The 15,922-nt window shown below is 39.9% G+C and overlaps 1 protein-coding gene across 2 annotated transcripts in view; it reads left to right on the forward strand.

Annotated features, from left to right (window-relative positions):
• The first annotated feature begins 1,518 nt into the window (after positions 1-1,518).
• The window catches only part of Cortactin (cortactin), a 312,424-nt gene continuing 298,020 nt past the window's right edge, over positions 1,519-15,922 (forward strand). For both annotated transcript variants that reach the window (XR_016547902.1, XM_090388922.1), the window contains exons 1-2: positions 1,519-1,913; positions 11,321-11,419. Coding sequence is in view for 1 of the 2 variants with exons in the window: in XM_090388922.1 (XP_090245048.1) it covers positions 11,321-11,419 (99 nt within the window). In the remaining variant the exon portion in view is untranslated. The remainder of the gene's footprint in view (positions 1,914-11,320; positions 11,420-15,922) is intronic.

Below are 15,922 nucleotides of genomic sequence, written 5' to 3' on the forward strand. Positions count from 1 at the left end.
TCTTTGGATTCAGCAAAGGCCTCCGGGAACTGGGAATTTGGGAATGTATCCCCAACTTACAAAGGAGGATCAGATGGTGACACGAGTAATATTCCTGTTTGTTTAATTTCTGTTCCAGGGAATATAATGCAGTTACTGATTAAAGAATTAATGTCGGATCATCTAGAAAACTTCAGAGCATGGGTTGGTTAAGAGAAAATCTTTTCTGACCAATTTGATTGGATACTACGATGTGGTTAGAAAGGAACTGGATGCAAAAACAATTTTTATATTTGATACTTGGATTTGAGTTAAGCTTTTGTTACTACAAATTGCAGCGGTGGGGCATTAAGGGCAAGTTGCTGCTATGGATTAAGGAATGGTTGAGTAGGAGAAGACAGAGTGGGGTAATCGATGGACCCTGCTCTTTGTGGACTAATGTTATTGTCGGCTGTTGTCCTTCAGGATTTGGTGTTGGTCTCATTGTTCCTTTTCTGCTTTTAAAAATTATATCCGGCTTAATGTCCAAAGTCGCAAATGTTACAAAGGTTTGCAGTTTAGCTAGTGACAATAATGCTGATATGCTACTGCAACAGGATCTAGGTAAGTTAGGTAGATGGGCTAAGAAATAGCAAATGAAATTTAACATTGTTAAACGGAAAGTACCCCATGAGGGTAGTAGTAACTCAAGAATAACATACAGAGTATCATCTGTGTGGTAATACACTCAGGGTAGTGGAAAATGTAAATGACTTTCTGCTAATTGTGCAGTCAGATATGAAATTCTCTGAGCAGTGCAGACATTCTGCCTGGACAGCTCGTGGGGGCTTGTCAATGATATACAGGAAGTTTTCCAGCATGGTTATCGAGACCAGTCTCCCATTGTGTAAGGTTGCATACAGGTCTGGGGACCTCATTTTAGAAAGGATGTAGAGCTGCTGTAACGAGTACATTTAAGGTCACCGAGATTGGCGAGGAGAACACAAGAGCACTCGCAACAAGAAAGGCTTGATTTTTGGAAATCGCAGCATGTGGAGACTTGGCACCTGCCTGGTGATTTGACTGAGTTTTCGAAGATTTTAAACGAATTGGACAAGATCAATATTGATGGGATTCTTCCTCTTTCTGAGACTGTCCATATGAGGAGGCGTAAATCCAAATTGAGGAAGGACGGTTGCAGAATAGATGTGTTGTAGATTGCCTTTAGCCAGCGGGTGTTTGATTGCTCGGATAAATTTCTGTCTGTGTTTGTTGTAGTTGATGTATTAAATAAATTGAACGAAGAAATAGACAAACAATTGCAGGGAATGGATAGGAGAAATGGGATTTTTTTTTTTTTTTTTTGGCTATATATATATAAACTAACTTTCTTGCATCGTTTGCCAGTGCTAATACTAAGAAATTGAGTTGAATTGGACTAGCATTACTGTGGCACGCTTTGGGCACGTGGTTCTGTCTGTGTCTTAAGGAATCCAAGCTGTTCTGAGGACTGAAAACTCCTTAACGTAAATTCGAGGTTCAGTGAAATCGCAAGTCCCGGTGTGGTTGCACCTTTTGCACACATTGTGAATACTGGTGCAGCTCATGGTATTTTTCGGTTTCCTGAATTTTAAATGCCCTAGAAGAACACAAACAAAATAATCATCTGCCCCAAAGACAATTAGATAACGATTAGATGCTTATATTATATTTTATTACATAGATGGCACTGTTTTTGTTTCCGAACAGGAAGTTTAGGCTCGTACGGAAACGTGTGTTGTGTTTTGGGGGTGTGTTAAATCAGTTGTGGTTTTTCATAAAGCGGATATCACTTGTTTTTTTTTTAATTTAATTAATTTTTGTACAGTTAGGACTTTTCCTTACAAGCAATAAATATAATATAGTGGTTTCCTCCTATTGTTTGTACATGTGCGAATCGCTGCTGAAAGAAAAAGGTAAACCCCTCTAACACGTAGTTACCTTTTATATTGATGCTACATGCAGATGATATCATATGGTATCCATTATAAGACACACACCCTCACACGTTGGCCGAGTGCCAATCCGTGAGCCCACTGCTTCTCTCGATTTTCCGCAGAGGAGCTGGAATGAAACTCGCTGCTTCAGACGCGTACCCCCACACAAAGTATACGTACATGATATAAAGATTTAGATCAAAAGTTATATATTGGTGTACATGCAACCACAAGTATATGTTCTGCCCTGTCATTAATGCCCTTTTTTTTGTATTCAGTATCCTTTTCAGTATCCCTGCCTCTCCCGATATCCCCCTGCCCACCAGCAGTGCCGAACCAAGGTGTTTCGGCACCCCGGCAGAAAGTTTTTGCCGCCATTTACTAAGAATATATATATATATATATATATTTTTTTTTTTTGCCTCATTGTTATTCTGTTTTTGGCACCCCTTACAGAATCCAGCACTGCCCACTAGGTTTCACCTGTATAAGGGAAACATCCCATTTTGGATGTCATTAGCATTAGTAGAGGCATATGATTCAAGAAAGCAAACTTATACAGTATCAGGCAAAAAAAAAAAAAAAAAACCTTCCCATTCCTCCCATCCATTCGCTTCAAATGTTTGTCTAGTTCTGCTTTGAATTTATTTAAGTTGTCAACTTCCACATTGAGAGATGGAAGTTTGTTCCAGCAATCAACCACCCACTGGCTAATGGCAAATTTGTGCTCATCAATTCTACAACTGTCTTTCCTCAATTTGCCTCTCAGGCAATTAATCTGAGCAAGAGGAAGAATCCCATCAGTATTGAGCTTGCTCAAACCATTCAAGGCCTTATACACCTCAATGAGATTTCCTCACAGGTGCCGAGTCTTGTAGACACTGCAATTTGCAGAATTTAAGCCTTTGTTCTATTCACCATTCTCGCTGCCCTTCTTTATACTTATTCCAGCAGCTCTACATCCTTCCTAAATTGAGGCCTCCAGACCTGTATACAGTACTCAATGTGTGGCCTGACCATTGCTTTATACAAGGAAATAATCACATTATCCCTGTTAGAAAAATTCCTGTATATCATTGACATGACACCATGAGACACACTCTTGCAACTGTTTGCATTGCTCAGAAAACTTCTTATCTGACTGCACAATTACTCCCAGGTCTTTTTCATTTTCTACCACCTTAAGTGTAGTACCACACAGTTGATATTTTACTCTGGGGTTACTGCTACCCATACACAGTACTTTACATTTGTCAATGTTAACTTCAGTTGCCACCTCTCAGCTCATCTGCTCAATTTTTCTAGATCCTGTTACATTAGTATACTGTCATTAACAACCCTGCCAACTTTCATATTGTTTGCAAACTTAGATTTTAAAGCTGATATACCTTAATCAATATCATTAATAAATACAAAAAACAACAATGGGCCCAGCACCAAACCCTGGGGGAATCCACTAATAACATTAGTCCACAAAGAGCAGTATCCATTGATTACCACTCTGTCCTCTCTCTCAGAGATATTTTTCCCACTGATGCCCTCCTTTACCTTTCCCCCACCAATATTCTCCAAAAGATGATACAGTATTTTCTGTTTTCATTTAAATTTACTAGAATTATGAAAGATGAACTGTTTGTTTGGAACCTGAAAGATGTGACTTTTTTTTTCTGAGCAAATGTAACTTTTTTTTCCGGAAATTGTGTATGTACTGTGCTCATCCAGCAACTGTAATTCTTCCTGCGTTTCCTGCCCACCTTGAAGGATAGGATAACATCCTTCATCATGAATCATGGGTAACATCTGCACCAATGGCGTAATGTAATTTGGCTCTTTTAACCTGTTGTGTGTGCGTGTATTTTTCTGAAAATTGCTTAATTTTTTCCAGGTGGTAGAGCTTTGTGGGATGAAAAGCTGGAAATTGAGTTCATAAAATGCTTTATTCAAAATTTAAAAAAATGTTAAAAATTAAATTTTATGTATATTTTATGTGACAGGCATTACATGGGATGAATACTCAAAAATTAACAAAATTATACACTTGACTCTGTGTGTTTTAAGCAGTATAAAATGGCATGAGTTACAAAAGCAACAGCTTAACCTTATTTCCACCCAACAGTCATGTTCAATGTACAAAATAATGTTGCACTGTTATCAAAATTTTGGATATTCATTCTCAAGAACAAGATTTGGAGGTGACTTGTCTCTTGGGGAGTGGTCTCACCCAAATGTCGGTGAGACCAGTCACCTTCCAATTTTGGATTAGCATTAGCAGAGGCATATGAAGCTTATGCAGCATCAGCCAAAACAAGAAAAAAAAAAAAAACCACTCCCATTTCACCCCTCCATTCTTTCGAAATACCTGTCCAGCTGAGACTTAAATTTATTTAGACTATCAACTTCCACAACAAGGGATGGAAGTGTGTTCCACCAACCAACTACCCGCTGGCTAAGGGAAAATTTCCGCACATCTATCCTACATCTGTCTTTCCTCAATTTGAATTTATGCCCTCTCAGGTGATTATTCTCAGTAAGAGGAAGAATCCCATCGGCATTGAGCATGCTCAAACCATTCAAGGCTTTATACACCTCTATCAGATCACCTCGCTGGTGCCTAGGCTCCAGACACTGTAATTTGCAAAACTTAAGCCTTTCTTCGTAAGAGCAACCCTTTGTTCCATTCACTAATCATGTTGCCCTTCTCTGTACTTGTTCCAGCAGCTCTACATCTTTCCTGAAATGAGGCTTCCAGACTTCTATACAGTACTGAAGGTGTGGCCTGACCATTGCCTTATACAAGGGAATAATCACCTCCTTATCCCTGCTAGAAAAATTCCTGTATATCATTGACAAGACACCATGAGCTACTCTTGCAGCTTGTCTGCAATGCTCAGAAAATTTCATATCTGCATGCACAATTACGCCCAGGTCCTTTTCATTTTCTATCACTGTCAGTGTATTACCACAGAATTGATACATTGCTCTGGTATTAGTGTTTCCCATATGTAGTACTTTACATTTGTCAATGTTAAACTTCATTTGCCACCTCTCAGCCCATCTGCTCATCCTTTCCAGATCCTGTTGCAGCAGGAGCGCCATACTTGTCCTTAACAACCCTGCCAACCTTTGTATCATCTGCAGACTTGGACATTAAGCTTGATTTATCATCATCAATATCATTTATAAATAGAGAAAACAACAATGGATCCAACATCGAATCCCGAGGAACTCCACTAATACCATTAGTGCACGATGAGCAATGTCCATTGATTACCACTCTCTCTCTTCTCCCCCTCAACCATCCCTTTATCCATAGCAGCAAATTGCCTCCAGTGCCACACTGCTCCAATTTGTGCAGCAGTCTGCCATGTGCAGCAGTATCAAAAGCATTTCTAAGATCCAAATATATAATATCAAAGTTATTCCCTGCATCCAGTTCTTTTATGACTGCATCATAGTATCCAATCAAATTGGTCATGCAAGACTTTCCCTTAACAAAACCATGCTGTGTCCAAGCTATAACTGAAGTCTTGTCTAGATGATCCTGCAGTGCTTCTTTAACCAGTGCCTCCGTTAATTTTCCTGGAACAGAAGTTAAACTCACAGGTCTATAATTACTTGCGTCAGCCTTTGATCCTCCTTTGTGAATTGGGGTCACATTTGCACATCTCCAGTCTATAGGTACCTCCCTTGAGTCCAAAGAAAGCCATAATTAAGGCTAAGGGTTTGCTTATTTCCTTTGCTGCCTTCTTTAATATAACTAGGTAGATCCCATCCACCCCAGGTACCTTTTTTATGTTTATCCTCAACAATTTCTCCTCCACTTTCCTCTCAGTTATTACAAAATCATCTAGCTCACTGCCAGAGTTTAATTCACCTCTGGCATTCCCCTTCCTGAATAACTCCTCATGTGTGAATGTAGATGCAAAATACTCATTTAGTTTGTTAGCCACCTAAAGCAGGATCCTTAGCTGTTGAACCATCAATATCCAGTGGACCAATCTGATTCATCCCTTTCCTTCTAGAGTTTACATAGGTAAAGAACTCTTTTCTGTTTTTCTTTGCATCCTTTGCCAAGGATTTCTCATAATCTGCCTTTGCCTGTGTAATCTCCTTTGTGTCTTGGTTACAGACCAGCTTATATCTATCATAGGCTTCCACATCACCCATTAATTTATATGTATCCCATGCATTTTTCTTCTCTGCCATATGTCTCATTATTTCATCTGACATCCATTTAGGCCTAAACCTTGAACAATATTTCTTAGTTGGTATATAAAGCCTAGTAGCTTCCAAGATAAGTTCTTTGAATGCTTCCCATTTTGAATTTGCTGTTGGTAACATCATCAGTTGGTCCCGCTGTATAGAATTTAAATACTGTCTCAGTCCATCGTAGTCGCCTTTACGAAAGCAATAACCCTTCCCTTTACCCCTAATGGTAGTTACCTCTTTGAGTAAATACCACTTCGGCACACTGTGATCACTGCCACCTAGTGGTTCCTTTATCTACAGATTCTTAATGCATGAAGAATCACTACTGATAATCAGATCAAGTGTATTACTCCCTCTAGTTGCCTCCCGAAAATGCTGATGTAGAAAACAATCATCCAATGAATCCACAAAAGCCTTGCTTGTGTGTAACCAACCCCCAAAAATGCCAGTCAATATCTGGGAAATTAAAATCCCCCATTATAAGATTATCTGATTTACTGGCCCTCTATATTTCCCTGTACAGTTTATTATTATACTCATCAGTCATTAGGGCTATAGCACACTCCTACTCTCAATTTTGATCTCCCAATGTCACACCAAACTGACTCGACACTGCACTGTCCAGCCATGTCGACTGGCTTCACTTCCTTGGATTTTATGTGTTTCTTAACTAATAGCATAACCCCTCCTCCCTTCCTATCCTGTCTATCCTTTCTGTAGACGTTGTACTCCCCAAATTCCAGTTCTGGATTCCTTATATCTGTGTGACACCAAGTCTGATATCCCAACAATATCTACTTTTGATGTTTTGAGCAATACCTCAAATTCATCAACTTTATTTACCATACTCCTAGCATTGATGTACCCGCAATTATACATGTACCTGTTCCTATTCTTAGCTAGCTTAACGCGACCCATGTGTTTACTTGTGCCGCAATGACAACCTGCAGTCTCTGAAATACCCTGCATCTTGTTTTCCAGGCTGCTGCTCATTCCAATAGAAAGAAGCAGTGTAAGAATTATTTTCATCTCTGCCAGCGGCTACTGGTTAATCTATTATTCTGTGTATCCCCTCAAGCTAGTAGTTTTCTGACTCACCTAATTCTGCCTTGATAGCACAGCAAATATTCGTGCACTCTTTCTATTTAAGTGTATCCCATCCCTGTAGAAGCAGTCTCTCTCTCCTGTTAACAAGCACAGACCAGGCTGAGAAAAATTCTACCCCTAGAACCTTGCACAATCTCTGCAGGCCCAAATTTATTGACAAAGCTCTCATCATATACTCTCTCCTATGTGTCTGGGCAGAATTGCAGACACTTTCAAATTCAACCCTAATTCACGGCTTTTTTTCAGCAGTGACCTGTACTTGTTAAGTAATTCCACCGGTCTCCTACTCTTAATATCATTAGTGCCAATGTGTACAACTATATCACCTTTTGTGCCCTTAAAAGAAGATATCCGCCCTACAACAACATCAACCTTTGCCCCTGGCAGACATACCCTGGTCCTGTTCCACCTATCCTTTTTACATACCATGTTCCTCGTTTCACTGACAATAGAGTCACCAACAACTACTAGTTCCTGTGGGACCACCGCATTCTGCCTTGGGGGTTGCTGCTATGTTGCGTGATGACTAAGTGCAAGCTCTGGCGTTGATGTGGGCAGCTGAGAGCTTGATGGGCCCCTCAATTTAGATTCTTCGAGGGCATCCACCCTGTCCTTCAAGCTGCCATATAGACCCATAACAACGCTGAGTTGTCGCCTGATTTCCTTACACTCCTTATATCGCCCACACACAAAGACATCCCCCATGGCAATATCATGTCCCGTACCCGATTGCCCACAAACATCATGCAAGCAGTGCATTTTAAAAGGCTGTGATTCAGAGGGCAACTGCCCCCCTCAGTTCTCCCCTGAGCTACAGCACTCTCATTAGCTTGAGCCTTTTGCTTTGCTGCTCTGGTCTGAGCCATGATTTCGATTTAATTTCAATTAAATTTCAATTTCAGTACAAAATTATAACCCTAAATTTGTATCCCAACACCGTTATAACGCTATATACATTTTTCAGTATCGAGTATTATCTACGAGTTTTGTCACGTCAATGGATGCTCAAATATGGATCCAAAATGTTGGCAGTAGGGCAATATTATATGCTGTGTTGAATGTGCGTGTTGTTGGAGGAACAGGAAAAGACTTAAAGGTATTTTCTACCTCTGGGTATCAATAAGCCATTTGAAATTGCATTGAAAATGTGCAGTCAAGTCCAATTTTCAAAATTTTTGTTAAATTTTTATTAAAAAAAAAAAAAAAAACCATCTGCCAAGATGCTATAGGGGGTCTTTGTTCCATTTAGGGAAGTGATGGGTCATGAGTTAAAGGTATTAGGTTTCTAATTACTAGATGTTTTATTATTATTATTGTTGTTATATATTAGTTCCATCCCGTGATGGTTACTGGTACCGAGTGTGGGTGGTTATTATGTGTGGTGTTATTGTTGGTCAAAGGAACTTTCTGACTATCCTGTAGGTGTTCAGGATTGTGACTTTCTGGAATTCCTTGTATGTCTTCTCTGCGAGACCTGTTGCTGCTAGGCTGAGAAAAATTATGTAGGGTCTTTGGCACCATACTGGTGCCAAAGTAACAACCATACTGATCATCATGTCAACCACCGGTTGACATGATTTGACATGATGTTCGGTATGGTTCTTACTTGTTGCATGTGCCACATCTCTTTGATGTTGCACATGCTATATCTGTCTCAGGTCAGTGTGCTTCCTGATCTTTTTCTTGTGGGTTTTCTGGAGGTTGCCAGTGTTGGGCACTGCTACGTCAATCAGATAGGCAGCCATTTCCTTCTTGTTGACAAGGGTTATGTCCGGTCTCTTGTGTGGGATTTATGTCCGGTTATGTCCGGTCTCTTGTTGCATTTATGTATACAAACTGAAATGACAAGTTAACATAATAGTATTATGTACTGTAAATCAGAAAAATAAGTCCTCAATATTTTGTTGTTCCTCCTTGAGCTGCAATCACAGCCTTGCAACGATCTGGCATAAAATCAACTTCTGGATATACAGTTGCCCAGTTTCATAGTATCACACCCTTACAGTGCTCTCCTGCAGCTGAATCTTACTTATTGGTTTCTTCTGAGCAATTTTAGATGACGTTATGTACCAGTAATGTTCAATAGAGTTCAAATCTGTACTGTTGCTCAGCCAGTCCAACACTGTAATTCCAGCATTTCTGAGGTATGACTGCATGCACCTTAAGGGACAAAAATGAGGGAAAACATTGGTCTAAGTATGTTTTAAGCTGTGAGACAAGAAGACAAACTCATCATTAAATCTAAATAGCATAAAACTTACCAATTTTGCTTTCACCACACACATCCAAAATGCAGTTTTGGATGTGTGTGGTGATCCCTAATAATGGATTTCAGGCACTCCTCCAAGATAGCAGTGTAGGTTTCTGTATTCACTGTTCCGTTAATAAAATTAATTTGCCCCACCCCTTTGCTTGTTATGCATCCCCAGACCATCTGACTGGCGGGGAACTTTACAGTTGGTGTTATGCAGTCAGGATGGCATGTCTGATTTTCATCTTCTGACATATCGCTTCGCATTCGAGCATGTAGGTTGAATTTTAATTCATCAGAAAAGATGACAGTGTCCCATTGCCCTTTTGTCTCAAAGAAGCAAAGAAACAGTGTCCTATTGCCCAAAAAGAAGCCTTTCTTCCTCAAAGGCTTCTTTTTGGGCCAATAGGCATGTAGACCACATTCCGAAAGCCGTCTGTGGATAGTTCATGCACTTGTTTCAACATCAGAGGCCATCTCAAAGTCCAGTTTTAGATTAGGAGCACTAGCATGGCAATTACGAAGGCATATCTGTTTCAATTTATTGATCTTGGGAAGGTGTAGTCTCTCTCTTACGGCCTGATCCAGGTCTTCTCTTCACATCACCGGTTTCACGCTTTAATTTCAGTACCCGGGATACTGTTGACTGGTGGCAGCCTGTTTTATTAGCAATAGCACACATAGATAGCTCTTCCTGGGACAGAGCAATAGCTACACTTTTTTTTCTTGGTGTCAACTGAACATATAGAGCCATGCTTACAACTCCACAAAACAGGATATTAATGAGCGTGTATACCCCTCCAATGCCGTATTTATAGAAACAGCTGATGCAACACCTTGCAATTACTGTCTAATGCAATAGAAGTGTTATCTGACTCAATACTTAGCTTTGCAACAAATGAAACAACTGTAATCAAACAATATCTTATACGTTTCACTACAAATGTTTCAATTTTTTTTAAGGAGCAGCTTTTTTGTCCGCCACCGAAGAACGTATTATGCATCATTGCTTTGTCTTATACTAAAAGAAGGAAAGTCTTTTTTTCAAAATTTGCGTTGAACTAGTTTTAATTTTTAAAATTTTTTTTAAAATTAACTTTATATTTGTTTATTGCTGGAGAGTATCATTAGGAAGTGTTCTACATATCATATTAAGGTAAATTTCTCTTGTTCTTCTACAAATATTGAAATACAATGTAGAACGTATTGAGCATTGTAGCTCTTTCTTATACTAATTATACTTGGCAGGTACAAATGTACAGTCATTTATAAATTCATTGATGACTACATACCATGAGGTTACATTAAGGTGTTAATCCATGGGCACATGTGGGGTTGTTTTGACCCCCCCCCCCCCCGTGTTCTCTAAAAACCACTACTCATCTAGCCGTAACTCCCTTTTCAGGAAAGATTGTATGTTTGGTCACTGTATTAAAATTTTGGGAAATCTTGGTTAAAGGATTAAAATGGCTCCATGTGCCTGTAATGTTTTTTTTTTTTTTTTTATGTTACCATACAATTTAATCATACAAAGAATGATTTTTAAAAATGATTTTTTAGATGAATGATTTTTAAAATCATTAATTTAAAAAAGAATAATTTTTAAAAATGCCCTGCAATGACTACATTAGGAAATCAAGTGTGCTCTGAGAACTTTAAATTTCAAATTACATAATTGTAGAAACGTTGATCTTGCAGCCCATTCTTTCACTGAAGCATTTTCAGTTTTTAATTTGGATACATATTTAATCTCTCTCTGTCTCTCTCTCTTTCCCTCCTCCCACCGACACCTATCTCCTTTCCCCCTTCTCCACTCTAGATGACAACATGGAAGGCAGCTGCTTCACTGAATGTAGAAAAGCAAGTACAGAATGGAGGTGGAGGTGATGATGACTGGGAGACAGATCCTGATTTTGTTGTAAGTGTTTTTGTTTAATAATAGAATGTACAGTTACATATTTTTTCTAGTCAAGCCACATAAATGTTGAGCAGAGAAAACATTAATATAAGGTGATCAAACAAAGGTGAAAACAACAATATAAGGTGATCAAACAAAGGTGAAAACAACAATATAAGGTGATCAAACAAAGGTGAAAACAACAATATAAGGTGACAAATCATTGCAATAATTTAAATTCATAAAATTAGTTTTTAAAATTAGTTGTTTAAAGAGGTTATTTACTGCAGTGATGGCAAATTGTTACTGACAAGTAGGGGAAACCATACTGAAATTTTATAATTGTATTTTGCTTAGATTTAATAAACTGTATTAAATTTCAGTCAGGTAAGATTATATTGCAAGGTAATTTATCTGCAGGTGGTATTTGACCAAAGTTTATGGGTAATTAAATGTAGAAAATAGTGAAACTTTGCTACTTGTACCGTTCAGTTTTTTTAAAAAAAAGACAAGTTTTTTGTAGTTTTTTTTATATAGTTTTATTCTTCCATAGTTTTTTTCACCATTGTTTTTCCTAAATATACTGAAATGTTTCATACCCACATATTGTTCTCTATTTCAATTTTCAGCACATGAAATTAATTTGACTATTATTAAACATATGCAGGTGGCTAAAAAAAAAAAATTGGCTAAGGTAAAGAAAGCCTGCACGAGAAGCATGCAAAAGTTCGATGAAATTTACAGGTAAAAGTACTTTGTCATAATGGCATTTGTATTGTTGCTTGCTCAGTAAACAGATGGTGGGTGCTATCGGTCTGGAGTAGAAGTTGAATTCCATGGTAGTTTGAAACCCTCCCAAAATGGAGGTGGGGTAGCCTGACATTTTTTTCTTTAGAATCACTAATTGAATTAACTAATTGAATCACGAACAGAGTCATATTGGAAGTTCTGGCATCTTAAAAAATATTCGTAACGTAGTTTCACCGGTAAACTTTTTTGAAGTGTGCCATGCTTCTCGTGTGGGCTTTCTTTGCCTTTTTTTTTTTCTTAATAAACAGTTTATCCACTTGTCCACCAGTGATTTTAAAGAAAAAAGGTCAGGTTACCCCCTCCGCTTCGGGACGGTTTCAATCTCCCATTGGATTCAATTTCTACTCCTGAAATGCGGGATGGTAACAGGTATGGGCCGACTAAGCAGTCACCGACCATACCTGCCCACACATTTATTGCGAAGCGATGTTGTGCCACATGGGGGCGCACACTGTGTGGGTTGTTGTGAGCCCACACATGAGCATTGTGTTGATTGAATAAGCCTTCTCGAGTGAAATAAGCCTCATCCGTGAACAAAACATAGGCTGGAAAATTCAAGTCTTGAACATTTTCTTGGAGAAACTACTGTGCAAAAGCCACACGTGCAGGATGATCTTGGGGGAGCAGTAATTGAACCCTTTGGAGATGAAAGGGGTGTAAGGAATCATCGTGGAAGACACACTGTAATGAGACACTCCTAAGGCAGAGGCAACGGCATGTGTGCTGGTAGTAGGATTATTCTGGACGGCATTCAACACACTTTTTTCCATGGTGGGAGTTCACGTCAAACATAGTCTGTCCGCACTACTCCTGTTACCTGTAAATGACCCATAATCGCACAAATTTTGATGCACACGTGCAAACAAACTGTGGTCCGGTACATGTCTGTTTGGGAAGTGTTCTCCATAAATTCGTTGAGCGGCTCGTCCATTGCCCTCTGCTAATCCATACGCTAGGTGCATGTCTGCCAGCTCACAGTTCGCATATCGATGCATGCTCTTCGTGCGGCAACTACTGCTGGATTTTAATGGACATAATGCCCTGTGGGGGTAGTGCTAACATCAAAGGAAGGAGACGAGTCATAGAGCGTATGCTAAATGACAATGACCTTTCCCTTTTAAATACTGGAACAAACACCTTCTTCCACATGCCTACCCGTACTTTTTCTGCCATTGATCTCTCTATCTGCTCCCCCTCTCTACTCCCGTCACTCACTTGGGAAGTGGAGGAAAACCCATATGGAAGTGATTACTTCCCTGTGATAACCTCTTTACATATTGGGAGATAGTGTCTTCCTTTCAGGTTACCACAGTGGAAGATGGATCAGGCTGACTGGACTGCCTTCCAACATCAGGCAAATTTTGACCTCAGTACCGTCAGTCAGGAGCCTATCAATGATGCAGTAACGTACATCACAGAAATTATCGTCCAAGCAGCTGTGAATGCTGTTCCAAAAACATCTGCCCGGTTTCCACCATTTCCCAAACCTTGGTGGAATTCATAATGCACAGCAGCAAAAAAGGCTCAAAACAAAGTGTGGGGGATATTCCGCCGATATCTTACCACGACCAACCTTATAGCCTTTAAACGCGCACGAGCCAAAGCACAATACATCTGCCGTCAGAGTCAAAAGGAATCGTGGATCCGTTTTACTTCATCAATTACTCAGTCGTCTAGTACTAAGTTGGTCTGGGACAAAATCTGGAAAATGAAGGGAAAATATACATCCCACCCTTCTTCAATCCTAGATTATAATGGATGCATTATTGCAGATCCAACTGCAATAGCCAATTCTCTTGGGGAAACATTCTCTAACATTTCTGCAACATCTTCGTATTCCCCAGAGTTCCTGGTCCTGAAACATAAAATCGAAAAACAGGCACTTAGTTTTAAGTCTAAGAGCGTCTATCCGTACAACAGTCCATTCACTACACAAGAACTGAAAAGAGCTCTTATTCTTTCCAAAGCAAGTGCTGTTGGACCAGATGGCATCCATTATGAAATGATTAAGCATCGTTCACCAAAATCTATGGATTATCTGCTCATTCTGTATAACAGAATCTTTATTGAAGGGCAGTTTCTGGATTCCTGGCGCAAGGCAATCGTTCTTGCCTTTGCTAAGCCAGGAAAGGATCCAAAAGTCACTACTAATTATCGTCCTATTGCTCTGACTAGCTGTCTGTGCAAAATCCTGGAGAGAATGGTTAATTTTCGTTTAATCTGGTATTTAGAATCAAATGACCTTCTCTCCAACATCCAGTGTGGCTTCCGAAGGAACCAGTCCACTTTGGACCATCTTATTAGACTGGAAACATCCATCCGGGATGCTTTCCTAAAACGCGAACACTTGGTGTCAGTGTTCTTTGACATGGAGAAAGCGTACGACACAACTTGGAGATTTGGCATCTTAAAAGATCTGCATAGCCTTGGTCTTAGAGGGCAACTCCCCATTTTTATTAAAAACTTTCTAGCCAATCGATCTTTCCAAGTTCGTGTGGGATCCTCACTCTCTCGTTCCCTTAGCCAAGAGGAGGGAGTACCACAAGGATCAGTTTTAAGTGTCACGCTTTTCGCCATCAAAGTAAATTCCATCACAGAACAACTTCCTCCAACCGTAAACAGTGCCCTCTATGTTGATGACTTTAGCATATTTTGTCAGTCATGCAACATGAGGGTTATTGAAAGACAACTGCAAAAAGCCATTGATCGCCTTAATTCCTGGGCACTTGCTAATGGCTTCAGGTTCTTGCCGTTAGAAGACCGTTTGCGTACATTTTTGTCGTAAGTGTAATCTTCATCCTGAACCTGAATTAAGGCTAGGACAAAATGCTATTCCAGTAGCGGCGGACACAAAATTCTTGGGACTCGTATTTGATAAAAAGCTGACCTTTCTGATCACAACTTTGCACAAAGTGCACAAGAGGGCTGAATATTCTGCGCTCTCTTTCCTCTACATCTTGGGGTGCGGATCGATGCACCCTACTACACATCTACCGTGCACTTGTACGATCCAGACTAGATTACGGGTCCCTGGTATACAATTCGGCCGGAGACAGTGTACTTTGTTGGCTGGATCCTGTCCATCATCTGGCTCTCCGTACCGCTGTTGGAGCATATCGAATATCTCCTGTCCAGAGCTTATACGTCGAAGCAAACGAACCGCCGTTATCGCTTCGACGTAAGCAGTTGTCTCTAAAGTATGCTTTAAAACTGAAATCCCTGCCAGACCATCCTACATGGCCATTCGTTTTTGAGCCACGATGGGAAAATTTGTACAACACCCGTAAGACTGCCAATCGTCCTTTTGGTATTCGTCTCCAAGAGCTACTCAAAGAACTTAATATCAAGGTAGACAAGGTTGCCCAAACACGAAAGCAACCCCTTCCACCCTAGCATGCTCATGTTCCAACATGTGACTTGTCCCTTAGAAATTTGGGAAAGTCGGACACTCCATCATCTGTCTACCTGCAGCTTTATTCATCACACCGAGCTGAACATTCTGACTTTGCGCCAGTTTACACAGAAGGTTCGAAGTCGGAATCATATGTGGGATCTGCTGCTGTCTTTACAGACAGCACTACATCGGAGCAGATTTCCTCTGAATGCAGCATATTTACTGCAGAGCTGCACTCTATAGAGTTAGCCTTGGATCACATTAGTGAATGCCAATACCAACGGTTCATTTTATATTCCAACTCCCTCAGTATATTACAG

This window comes from Mastigoproctus giganteus, chromosome 14 (genome assembly GCF_048544385.1).
Source record: "Mastigoproctus giganteus isolate SK-2022 chromosome 14, ASM4854438v1, whole genome shotgun sequence".
In the NCBI taxonomy this organism is placed as follows: domain Eukaryota; kingdom Metazoa; phylum Arthropoda; class Arachnida; order Uropygi; family Thelyphonidae; genus Mastigoproctus; species Mastigoproctus giganteus.